Here is a 13,433-nt window from a genome sequence, read left to right on the forward strand (position 1 = left end):
ACTTTCATTGTGATAAATTTATTGTCGCTCTATTGCTTTACATGATTTTTTTAATACTAGAGGAGGCGATTGGCTCGAATCTTCACAACTAATATTTACTTTTTTGACAAACAACTAATCAGGTTAGGTTTAGAAAAAACATATAAAAGGTTGGAGGTCCGAATATCAACTTTTAGCAATCATCAACCAATTGTGTTGTGTGCTATTTTTGTTTTAAACTTGCGTCCTATTATTAATTAGTAACAAAATTAATAAGGAGATGTCACGTGACACCGCTTCGTTGGTATATGTGCATAATATGCTAATGACTACACAAATTTCAATATAAGGTGCATGAATGCTATAATTTCAAAAGTCTTCATTTCTTTTTTAAACGTAGTGTTTATTCAAACTTTGCCTTTTAAATTGAATCTATAGGGAGTAATATTTAAAACATAGACTAATATCCCGAAAACATACGGGCTAGGGCCACCGTCCACTCACAAACCGGAATTGAAGTGGCTATTTTTTATCGACAAAAAAAAGCTATGACATCGTAATTATCATATTATGAAGTGAAACAAGAAAATAGTTATAATTAACTAGCATGTTTGCCAGTAATTGCCATCTCAGCTTTCTCCGCCATGACAATGAATATTCAACGCATGTTTGTAACGAATTAACTACAACGTCAAGGCCTCCCACTTCCAATTCTTTACAGATTGTCCACAAACAGGTGCGCATGTTTCGACGATACAGCAACAAATTAGCCCATCCTTCCAATATTTCTATAAAAACCTGCTTATTTGTTATACTTCAAACATAAAATAAAATAAAAACAAGCCTCTTTTTGATTCCTGATATTTTCTCAATCGCATTTTTCTTGTCCATCTCCTCTTAGCTCGCAAAAGCTCATAGAATCATGGGAGCCTGTGCGAGCAGACCTAAGGATTTGGATAAAGAGTTGGCCCCTGCCCCCGTCGAGGAACCTGCCACCCCCAAGAAAACTGAGCAGGAAACTCCTGCTCCTCAGGTATATACATAATCATCATCATTTTGATTGTCATTTCACCAAAAAAAAAAATAAAAAAAATTGGAACATCAAATGGGGATGCATTTAGTTGCATTATTTGCTCTTAATTGTGTTGAAATGAAATTCACATGAATAAAGCAGAATGGATATAGAAATTCATTCAGCTATCGAACTCTAAAAAAAAGGTACTGCTGATTTTGAAAATTCATTGTGTATTAGAAATTCAATGAGTAATCTCAACCTTCAATGTATATTCCTAAATAATCTCATTGTTCAATTATTCAATCATATCGTTTTACCAAGTTCATTGTTAGCCAAATTAAGCAATATCTAAATCTATCAATGCAGCAACAACATTTTATTTGTAACAAGTGACTTTGTTGGTTGGTTAATTGATCACATTTTATTCTCGTGTATACTTGACGTATAATCTCTATAGTGTCTTCCATTAGAACTCCAAATCGGCAACGAATATATTAGTAACTTTGCTAGAGATGATTGAAGACTAAAATATAGGTGGTCAAGCGAAATTCTGACGCTACTCTAAAACAATGTCCATCATTGAAAGGAAAATACATATATTATCACTTTTTGTTTGGAAACTCAACACAGAGTCCAAATTCATAAATTTAACCAGACTGACTTAGGATTGAGGCGTATTGCAATAATATTATCGTAATTTTCTTTGCTATAAATAATCTCAGGAGAAGAAAGATGGGGAAGAGGCTAAGAAGGAAGAGCCTTTGGTAGATGTGTCAGAACCAGCACCAGAGGCTCCCAAGATTGAGGAAGTAACCGTTGCTGCAGCCGCCACCGAGGAGGTGAAGCCGGCAAAGGAGGAGGAGGAGACACCCAAAAAGGCTGAAGAAGCCAAAGTTGAGGCTGTGAAGGAACAGCCAACAGAGGAGAAGAAGGTTGAGGAGACCCCAAAAGCTGCTGCCCAATAAACAATAGCAAAAAAGCACAAATCTTATATCCCTTGTTAATTTTTTTTCCATCTAATTTTTGTTATGTCATATATTGGAATGTTTGCTAGCTTTTTTTGATTTGTTGTGGATCATGTAAGTAAAAGAAACAAAAAAATAAATAAAGAAGAGATTCCAAAGATGGTTGTCCTGCAATTATTTGTTTGTGCAATTTACTGCTATAGAGTTATAAATGTGACAACTTAGATTCAGTAACACAGACATAACCCATTAAACTTTCTGACAAAACAATAATTTAACTGCAACAATGTCCTATTTTTCATGTCTAAGCTAAAACTTGTTCCATGCTTATATGTTCAAGAAAATTCACCATGTTTGCATAATTGCATCTACATATAGAGAAAGTCCGCACAACATTATATGCAATATATACATTATATTGTAATGTAATTCTATCTGAAATAAAATCAACAGAGAAGCCAATTATCTGTGCAATCAAATCAGGTTCAGAGTTGTCGCTAAAAATCTAAATGAAATGAAAGTACTTTATTTTTATTTAAATAGCTGAACCTATCTTAAATTAAATAGCTGAACCTAAATTTTCCCTTATCAAGAGATAAAATCCCAAATTTTATGAAAAAACCAATTTTTTATTTTGCACCATCATTTTCTTATCTTTTTTCTCTTATCTCTAAAATTTACATTCCTTTTCCAGATTTGAATAAATTTCTCTATTCCACAGTATCTCATTTCTTTCAAACATAAGAGTGGATCAGGAAAAACACATTTTTAAAGAGCTAGAAAAAGAAATAGTTAAGAAGAAAAATAAATTATAAAGAAATAGAAGGAAGAAGAAGGAACGAAATCATGAGAGGAGAAGAAGAGTGGAAAAAACATAGAAAAAGATAAGAAGCACGGAAAAAGTCTTCCAATTTTTGGATTGCTTTGGCAGGTTGGCCCCAAGAAGTGCATTTGTCTAATGCTAAATGCCTCACTCAACTATGACGTGGCATATGAGACACAGAATAAAATTTTCCTTCACGACAAGTCATATAACAGTCTGTATGTCATCACTCATCGGCATCCAAGGAATTAGTAGAAACTGGTATAAGCCAGCAGAATGTTGAATTTACCAATGTGGAAGTCAATTTTTTAAGATAACCGCCCAAGGTATTAGACTAGATAGAGAGCAACAACCGTATGTCAATTTCCTTGTGCAAAATAAAAGAAAACTTACAAATAAAGCAAGAGCACAAAAACAACATTGCCGGAGCATGTAGGATATCAACAAAAACAAAAAAACAAAAAACAAAAAAACTAGAGAATGAAGATAATTAAACATACATTAGCAAAGAAATTTCACGTGGCGCCTGGACTAAATTATACTGTGGTTGATTGTCCACAATTTACAGCTTTGTAAACTATTCCTTATTGGGCTTGTCTACTTTAGTACTAATGTCACGGTTTGAAGGAATGACAACTCCCTCTTCATCTTTGTTGTCATCCTTCACAGCTAATACTACAAGAGCTATCAATAATGGAAAACTAATGGTGGTTAACGCCCAATTCGCGATAAGCTGGTTCACGAATGGTACATTATGTGAATCGACTTGCCAAGCAATTGCTCCCCCTGCACTTTGTATTCCTTTATAGAAGCCAGTATACCTATGAATACAGATAAACAATCCGAATTAACCAACTGATAATCAATTCTATTCCTGTTAAGCATAACTAATGAATTGAATTAAGTAAACGAAAATTTACCTGCTGAGAACCTCAGAATCATCTGCCAAGGCTCCTATGACCCAATAAACCATGCTCTGAAACATGGCATCGAGTAAACCATAACTAAAATACAACACGAATGGACCTGCAAATTTCGAACCATCCTTGAAATCTAGTAACACTATGTTATCAGGAACATCATCATGGGTATAATCAAGCTGTTTCGCGAGTCCTCCACCCCAAATTGCTGTTGAAAGCAGGCCAACAACAATAATACCAACAAATCCCCTGGTCTTCCTGCTCTTAAAACTGTAGTCCATTATGGACCCGATGAACACCGAGCCAATCATCTGTGCACCCCAATAAAACACATTGTTCAAACCCCTAGTCCTCAAATTGAACAACACCCCATTAACATTATTGAATTGGTAAGTATAAAAAAAGTTACTAGCCCACGAGGCTGGAACCATCAACAACATCTTCCAGTTCCCGAACAGTTTCAAAATTTGTATTAATTCCACGGACACACTGGAGTATTTAATATTAGTACACGTCGAACCATCATTCCTAAGGACTTTACTGGGATGTAAAATCGCTAAAGAAAGAAACGTTCCGATAGCCATGAAGACCATGAATCCAATATAAGTACCATCATTAACAGACGCAGCAGTAGTTCTATTATAATTCGATACAAAAGGAATAAGACCACCAATGACACCACCCATGTTGAAAATACTCCAAAACATAGAGATATAAGTACCTTTCCTATCATGTGGCGGATATGACGTCATAATAGCTCCCTGGGCAGCCCAGAGAAGGCCGGCGCCAATACCAAGAAGGGCGCCGGCCACTACCACAAATGCTTGATGCTTGTGGTGATTGTAGTAGAGAAAAGAACCCGCGTACAATATATAAGTCGAACAACCACAAAACAGAGTCTTTTGTGGACCTAATATGTTGTAAATTCCACCACCTAATATACCAAATATGGCGAAAGTTGTGTAGAGTGCTGTGTTGGCGTTGTTAGCAGCTGTGTGGTCAACTTGACCACCACCACCCATACCAGAGAGGGCATTGAACATGCCTGGACAACAAAAGCACACCAATCCAATTAAACCAACCTGAACCAAAGGTGAATTATACCTGAAAATTGAATTATTTGGAGGTGAATCAGGTAATCCTTTTCCAGTTTCTTCATCTGCATAAGAACTCATAACGCTGTGGGTTTCGGATTAAACGGATCAAGGAAAGACAAGAAAATTGGGTTCTCAAATCTGGGAATTTATAGGGACGATACGATAGAATAGTGGTGGAATTAAATACGGAACTTTGAAAGCAAGGATTGGATGAATGAAAAGACTGGTTGTTTTTGTTGAGGATGAGTTTAATTAAAATTCATTTTATAGTGTGCCATACTAGTAATTGCGGGTGTTTTTTTTAAAATAAAAATCTGGGCCTCCGGCCTCGGGAAGATTGAATTGGATAAAAATGGTAAAATTGGTGCCTCGCTGGCCACATTGGTAGTAATTACTAGTAGTTTAACAATTTATTTCAAATGTTCTTATCACGGCTAATTTGATTCCGACGTTTTACGATGGCCTTAACCCAGAAGTTGAATATTCATTATTAACATTAATGTTTTTGTCGATGAGTACCACGTTTGTCGCTGAATTTTTTATTATTACTTTACTTTACTTACTATTCAGAAGAGGAAGTTTAGGGCACTTCGTCGTCTGCTTTCGTCGTCAAAAAAGCTAAAAGTAAAATAAACAAAGTGGGAATGTCAAATTGAGACATCAACGTAGGACCCACATGATCATGATGCAGAGCTTTGGATATTGCAAAGCCAATGCGTGACATTCAAAAATAAGTGGATCCAGTTTATAGCAAATTAATACCCACGTGAACAAGTGATAAGGCATCAAGTACAACATTTTAAGGCATACAAATCTTGAAACAACAACTAAAATTAAAAAAAAAATTAGGGACCCCATATATATTAAACAACAACTAATATTAAAAAAAATGTGGGCCCCATATTAAATACCAACCAATATTAAAAAAAAAAAAGTGAAACCCACCACATCTAAACTCATATAAACTCAAGCAATATTAAAAAAAAAAAAAAACGAATCCCATATTAAAAAAACAAACAATGTTAAAAAAAATTGTGGGCCCCATATTAAACATCAACCAGTATTAAAAAAAAAGGAGAAGAAAAAAAAGTGGAACCCACCACATCCAAACACACGGGAAAAAAAATAGACCCCATATTAACAAAATCAACTAATATTAAAAAAAAAAAAAAAAAAGTGAATCTCATATTAAAAAAACAAACAATGTTAAAAAAAATTATGGGCCCCATATTAAACACCAACCAGTACTAAAAAAAAAGAGAAGAAAAAAAAGTGGAACTCACCACATCCAAACTCACGGGAAAACACTATAAATCCTCCTAAATGGGAGGGGGAAAAAAAAACTCACGAGAAAAAAAAGTGGACCTCATATTAACAAAATCAAGTAATATTAAAAAAAAAAGTGAATCCCATATTAAAAAAACAAACAATGTTAAAAAAAAGTGCTTAGAAAATCAAATAATTAAATCAATAATGATGGACTCATTGTCACATGCGTATCAACCCATTAGTGAGAGTAAATGAAATTATTGTACAGCAATATACTTAAAATACTTAATATACTCTAATAAATGTGAAAAGAGATTAATGTCATAAAAGAAAAAATAATATTAAATGGAGATCAAATAATTAATAAGGTAAATTAGTGAAATTATAATTCTAGTTGACGTTTCCTTAAAAAATCGTGTAAAAAAATAACATGACAAGTAAAATGAATTAAACAAAAAATATTTACTGAAAATTAAAAAATTGAAGTTCTTCATTTAAATAGAAAATCAAATTTCTACTTTGTTTTATTTTAAACATGTAAAATTAATATAATAATTTGAATTAGAATTATCCAAATCAAAATTTGATAAAAAAAAATTATATGTATCACTTTACTATTACTACTATATAGAAGAGCCGGTTTAGGCAAGATCGTCGTCCGTCTTCGGTCTTACTTTTTTATTTAAGGGTAAAAAAATCCTTTGTGGTCCCACCCACTTTTTTACTTAAGGGCAAAAAAATGACATTTTATACTTTATATTACCAACTCTTCTAAAAAGTAAATAGAAATACTTTATTATATTTCTATTTTTCTACTATATAGAAGCATCGGTTTACCCATGCTTCGTCGACAGTCACTCTTAAAAAAAAAAAAAAGGTGAACCTCACCCTCTCCAAACGCATTAAAAAAAAAAGTGGACCCTACCCTCTCCAAACTTATGAAAAAAAAAGTAGACCCCATATTAAAAAAAAAAAAAAAAAAAAAACAAGGCAATGTCAAAAAAAAAACGTGCACCTCATATATTAAAAAATCAAACAATATTCATGTAATTCCCAAAGTATCCCCATCAAGTCAATAATAATGGATTCATTGCCACATGCATATTAACCCATTAGTGAGAGCAAATGAAATTATTGCACAGCAAAAAACATGGACCCCATATTATTACTTTTCTTCAAAATATTTAATTGTTGTATTTGATATTCCGCCATGTCATTTATTTGTTATGTTTACTAAAATAAATATACTTAAAATATATATATATTTAAAAAATAAGATACAATTTAATATCAAATGAAGATCAAATAATGAATAAGGTAAATTAGTCAAATTATAATTCTAATTCACGTTTCCTTAAAAAACCATGCAAAAGACAATATGACAAGTAAAATGAGTTAAACCGAGAATATTTACCAAAAATTAAAAAATAGCATTTCTTCGTTTAAATAGAAAATTAATTTCTACTTTGTTTCGTTTTAAACATGTAAAATTAATTTAATAATTTGAATTAGAATTATCCAAATCAAAATTTGATAAAAAATAATAAGTATTTTACACTTTTAAATTAATTAAATTAAAATTCAAAGTATCAACTGATGCTTAAATATTGCTATTATTTTATCTCAAAGAGAGGAAAATAGTTTTCTTTTAAACAAGTCTTCTCTTTTAAAAAGTATTAATAAATTTTCGTAGAAAACACGAATAAAATAAAGTTTTAGATACGGAGCACAAACTACAATGTTATATTAATCGTATTTTGAACATAGTGTGTGTATTTTGAACATAGTGTGTGTGATACACTATAATCTGAAGTGTTGGGCCTGTGCGCAGCAGGATAGCCCGTCTAGTATTAATAAGATACGTCACATTCGTCGCTATCCTGCGGAGTTGTAGGTAAAGTGCAGATTCCACTGATATTTATCTTTGTTAATTATCTTGGAAACGGAAGCATGAAGTAACAGGCAAGAAAATCAAAAAGTTTTGCTGGCGAAAATAAGATCAGATAGCAATGATTTGTAAATAGTCAAAGGTTCTTTTTCTTTTTTAAAGATTGTTTCGTTAAAGCAGGCCTGCCATCTCCATTTGGTCCAGGATTGGATACTAGTATGATTTTTTATAGGAACAAATTTTGAAGAAAGAGTTCATACATACAAATAAAAGGTTATTTGACTCCTCTACATCACGGGGAACAAACAAGTGATGATAAAATTCCTTGAAGACAGAATATTGAATTTTAAGTGGATAGTACGATTATAAAATGAGTTGCAAGAGAATTTGCGTATTTTATTGTTCCCTCCGTTATTAAGATTAAAAGGAATCCTAAATGTTCCTTACAATTACAACTGTTACACAGTAGACGGATTGATAAAAAGAGGGGAAGGCAGTGGCGGAGCCAGGAATATAGCTAAGGGTGTTCAAAATTATAAAATAAACATATTTTTTCATGATTGGGTGCACCAAAAAAATTAAATCGAACTAGATAACATTTAGCTTTGCCATTTTGCTTTGTTGTTTGTCCTTAAGCATAATCCAAGCATTAATTTGAAATATAGTTTGAAATTTTCGCTGAAAATTTTAGTTCAGCAAAGAAAATCACTTAAGAAATTCCAATAAATAAAATCACCAATGAAGAAAAAAGTTGGAAAGGTAATAAAAGAGAATAAAAAAAGACAGAGAAGAATGAACTGGGCGACCATCTTTGGTAGCGTCCAACGGGTGGAGACGATGAGGTTTTAAATAGATTTTTCAGAGTAACTACAAAGCAAATCAAACGAACTTTATTTTTACTTGAGATGTTTTCAGGTATATACATATAGAAATTAATATTATATATTAATAAAATCACAAATATAAACATCTTTATTAGAATTAAAGTTTGCATTGGACTGCACTTTACATTATCATATTTTCTTATAAAAAAGAAAATAACTATGTGTCTAATGGGTTTAATACCTAATTAATTTATAATTCGTATAAATAATTTATTTATATATCTACTTTTCTTCTTTCATAGGATGGTAAATGTTTAGAGGCTACTCGTATAATTTGAGATATTCAAGAAGATTTGAGTGAAACCTTTTTAAACATATACTTATGACTAATATTTAAAAAGAATACTTAAAGAAAGGAAAGTAGAGAATTGCCTTTGACTGAATCCTATTTGACGAAGTGCAATGCTTGTCAAACAGTGTATGTTTTCAGTTAAAAAAGGAACACAAAAAGAGCGCTTTAATGAGCTTCGAACCCGCGAGATGAGACCCAAAATGAACACCCTTAACCGTTGAACCGCGTCATTTAATTGTGACAAGAGTGTTCAATAACTAGGATATATCAGTAAAATACCATATTTAACCTATATACCCAACATAATTTTCCGGCGAAGGGTGTTCAGCTGAACACCCTTCGTATAGTGTAGCTCCGCCCCTGGGGGAAGGAGAGTAACTATATGACCTTCCACTTGCGTGATACTCCTTCCGTTCTATTTTATGTGACATAATTTGAAATACGAGGATAAAATTGGTTAATTTTTATTGTGAATTTGAATATATATTTTTTTTAAATGAATTAAATTTACATATTTAGACGCTACATATATAAAAAATATTATAAGTTACAATAGTTAATAATTTAAAAAGTATTTATAAGAATTATAATAAAACGTATTTAATTCTCAAAATAATAATAGTACTAGTACTAGTATTTATGTGAGGCCGAAGGAATATAAGATTAGGGAGTTTACCAAGTCACCTACCCACGGCTAAATCAATAATTAGCCTTCACATTATCTTCGTATTGTCTTCTAGTATTCATTGAATTAGGACCTGAGAATTAGGACCAAATTGTGGAGTCCATCCCATGATTGCAAAGAAAGAATTTGGCACAAGCCAAATTGCAAAGTTTTATCAAAAATAGTTGCAAAAGTTGAATTTGGCACCAACAAAATTACAACTTTTGTCAACAATAGTTGCAAAAGTTGAATTTGGCACCGGCCAAATTAAATGCAAGGATGAAAAATGGCACATTTCATCCCTATAAATAGCAAGCTCTCCATCATCTTTAAACACACCAAAAAAAAAAAAAATTATAGAGAGCAAGGTATTCCATAGACTGTAAGAAAATAGTCTATAAAGAAAAATAGAGTGTGAGTGATATTGTAGTGAGGTGAGAAAATCAAAAGAGTGTTATTTCTTTTGAGGGTGTAGTGGTCTTAGGAGTATATGTACTCGTTACTATACAGTGTAAAATTCCTTGCTATAGTGATATCAGTTACTCCTCTTGGCCGTGGTTTTTCCCTTATTCAAAAGGGTTTCCACGTAAAATTCCGGTGTCATTATTGCTTCATTTTATTCTTGCTGACTTAACCATAACTTAGTGTTCCGCGTTTATCACTAATACCCTGAATATTATTTTTGCGGGGTTATTTTATTCCCAACAAGTGGTATCAGAGCCAAGGTTTTATCTAATTATGCTCTGTGGTTGCAACACAGTCTGAACTTTCACATCAGAAAAGAATTACTTTGGTCTCCGAATAAATAGTATTTGTATTTGTGATAAACGATGGAAGCCAACACTAGTAGAATGGTTACTTTGAGTGGCGTAAATTATGTCATTTGGAAGGGGAAAATAGAATATTTGCTCTATGTCAAGAATTTTCATCAACCTGTCTTTGCCACTAAAAAGCCTGATAATAAATCAGATGAAGAGTGGAGTTTGTTGCATCGGCAGGTTTGCGGCTTTATTAGACAGTGGGTTCACGATAATGTGTTGAACCATATTTATGGGGAGACACATGCTCGGACCCTATGGGAGCATCTTGAAAGTTTGTATGCTCGGAAAACTGGTAACAACAAGATGTTTTTGATAAAGCAAATATTGGATTTAATATACCACGATGGTTCCGCAATGACAGATCATCTGAATATTTTTCAGGGGATCATGAACCAGTTATCTGCTATGGGCATTAATTTTGATGAAGAAATTCAAGGGTTGTTTCTACTTGGTTCCCTACCAGATTCTTGGGAAATTATTAGAACTTCATTATCAAATTCTGCTCCGGATGGTGTGATCTCTATGGATCTTGCCAAGAGTAGTCTTTTAAATGAAAAGATGAGAAGAAAATCTCAAGGTTCCTCCTCATCAGATGTCTTGGTGACTGACACTAGGGGGAGAGGCAAGAATCGTGGTTCTCAAAATAGAGAACATCATAGAAGCAAATCCAGAAGCAGACTTAAAGATATTGAGTGCTATCATTGCGGGAAGAAAGGGCACACAAAGAAGTTCTGCCGGATTTTGAAAAAGGAGAATAGAGATAAGGAGGAAAAGAAAGAAGATGGCAATCGTGTGGCCACCGTCACTACAGAAGATCTTGTTACTGTCCTTGATGCGGATTTGATAAATATTGTCTGTGATGAGTCAAGCTGGGTTGTGGACAGTGGTGCCGCATCTTATGTGACATCAAGGAAGGAATTTTTCTCATCTTATACTCCAGGTGACTTTGGAACTTTGAGTATGGGTAATGAGACTGTATCTAGGGTGGCTGGTGTTGGACCGATTTGTCTGGAAACTAGTATTGGAACTAAACTAGTTTTAAATAATGTAAAGCATGCACCCAATATTCGTTTGCACTTGATCTCTGTTGGTGTTTTGGATGATGAGGGATATGTCAGTACCAATGGTGCTGGAAAGTGGAAGCTTACTAAAGGTTCCATGATTGTGGCTCGTGGCGAAAAGCGTCGTGGTCTATACTGGACTACGGCCTCTACCTGTGTTGATATGGTGAATGCAATTGAGAGCAATAGTTCTTCAACATTATGGCATAAGAGGCTTAGCCACATTAGCGAGAAAGAACTAAATATTCTAGCCAAAAAGAAATTATTGTCAAATTTTGAAAGTGCTAAATTAGAAAAGTGTGAGCACTGCTTGGCTGGAAAACAAAATAGAATTTCTTTCAAGTCTCATCCTCCTTCAAGAAAGACAGAGTTGCTTGAGTTGGTGCATTCAGATTTATGTGGTCCAATGAAGACAGGGACTTTGGGTGGTGCACTTTACTTCGCTACCTTTATTGATGGTTGCTCAAGGAAACTTTGGGTCTACGTCTTAAAGACTAAAGACCAAGTGTTGGGTGTCTTTAAGCAGTTTCAGGCCTCAGTTGAAAGAGAAATTGGAAAGAAGCTGAAGTGTATTCGTACCGATAACGGTGGTGAATATTGTGGACGGTTTGACGAATACTACAAGCAACAGGGTATCAGACACCAGAAGACTCCTCCTAAGACTCCTCAGCTTAATGGTTTAGCAGAGAGGATGAACAAGACCTTGATGGAAAGAGTTAGATGTTTGCTTTCTGAAGCAAAGTTGCTGAATTCTTTTTGGGGTGAGGCATTGTTGACCGCCGCACATGTTATTAATCTATCCCCTGCGGTTGCTTTGCAAAGTGATGTTCCAAACAGAGTTTGGTATGGCAAGGATGTTTCCTATGACCACTTGAAAGTGTTTGGTTGCAAAGCTTTTGTACATGTGCCTAAAGATGGGAGGTCAAAATTAACTGCCAAGACAAGGCAGTGCATCTTCATTGGTTATGGCCTTGATGAGTTTGGTTACAGGCTATATGATTCAATTGAGAAGAAGTTCGTGATGTTATCTTCGTGGAGGATCAAACCATTGAAGATATTAACAAAGCGGAGAAGATAAAATCTTCAAGTTCTGAAGGTTTAGTTAATCTTGATCAAGTCCCTCATAAAAATGTTGATGACGTTGGTGGGCTCGATGACGATGGTGATGCCCAGAATCATGTTCCAGATCAGCATGTTGATGATGATAACGATGCTGCTATTGATGAGGTAGATGCTCTTACTCATGAAGTCATGGATGAGTCAGATATTCCACTTAGAAGGTCTACTAGACAGCATGTTCCTTCTACCCGTTATTCACCTAATGAGTATGTATTACTCACTGATGGGGGAGAACCTGAATGTTATGAGGAGGCCATGGAAGATGAGCACAAGGATCAATGGATTGAAGCCATGCAAGATGAGATGAAATCTCTGCATGAGAACCATACTTATGAGTTGGTCAAATTGCCTAAGGGCATGAGAGCTTTGAAGAACAAGTGGGTGTTCAAAGTTAAAGCCGAAGAACACAACTTGAAGCCCAGATACAAAGCTAGATTAGTTGTTAAGGGATTTGGTCAAAGGAAAGGTATTGACTTTGACGAAATATTTTCTCCTATCGTGAAAATGTCCTCCATTCGGACAGTTCTTGGTTTGACTGCTAGTCTTAATTTGGAGATTGAGCAGAAGGATGTGAAGACTGCTTTTCTTCACGGTGACTTAGAAGAGGAGATTTATATGGAACAACCTGAGGGCTTC

General features: G+C 34.1%; 2 protein-coding genes across 2 annotated transcripts; one reads left to right on the plus strand and one right to left on the minus strand.

Annotated features, from left to right (window-relative positions):
- Positions 1-790: 790 nt before the first annotated feature.
- LOC132634100 (uncharacterized) lies at positions 791-2,133 on the plus strand. Its single transcript, XM_060350402.1, has 2 exons — positions 791-1,012; positions 1,717-2,133. The coding sequence occupies exons 1-2, from the start codon at positions 902-904 to the stop codon at positions 1,957-1,959; spliced, it is 354 nt and encodes a 117-aa protein (XP_060206385.1). The 5' UTR covers positions 791-901; the 3' UTR covers positions 1,960-2,133.
- A 1,060-nt stretch (positions 2,134-3,193) lies between these two features.
- On the minus strand, positions 3,194-5,253 carry LOC132632203 (UNC93-like protein 1). The gene is made up of 2 exons (XM_060348039.1): positions 3,703-5,253; positions 3,194-3,603 (listed from the first exon to the last, which is right to left on the minus strand). Exons 1-2 carry the CDS (start codon positions 4,875-4,877, stop codon positions 3,360-3,362), a joined length of 1,419 nt encoding a protein of 472 aa, XP_060204022.1. The 5' UTR covers positions 4,878-5,253; the 3' UTR covers positions 3,194-3,359.
- Between the last annotated feature and the right edge of the window lie 8,180 nt (positions 5,254-13,433).

This window comes from Lycium barbarum, chromosome 3, assembly GCF_019175385.1.
Source record: "Lycium barbarum isolate Lr01 chromosome 3, ASM1917538v2, whole genome shotgun sequence".
Lineage (NCBI taxonomy): Eukaryota > Viridiplantae > Streptophyta > Magnoliopsida > Solanales > Solanaceae > Lycium > Lycium barbarum.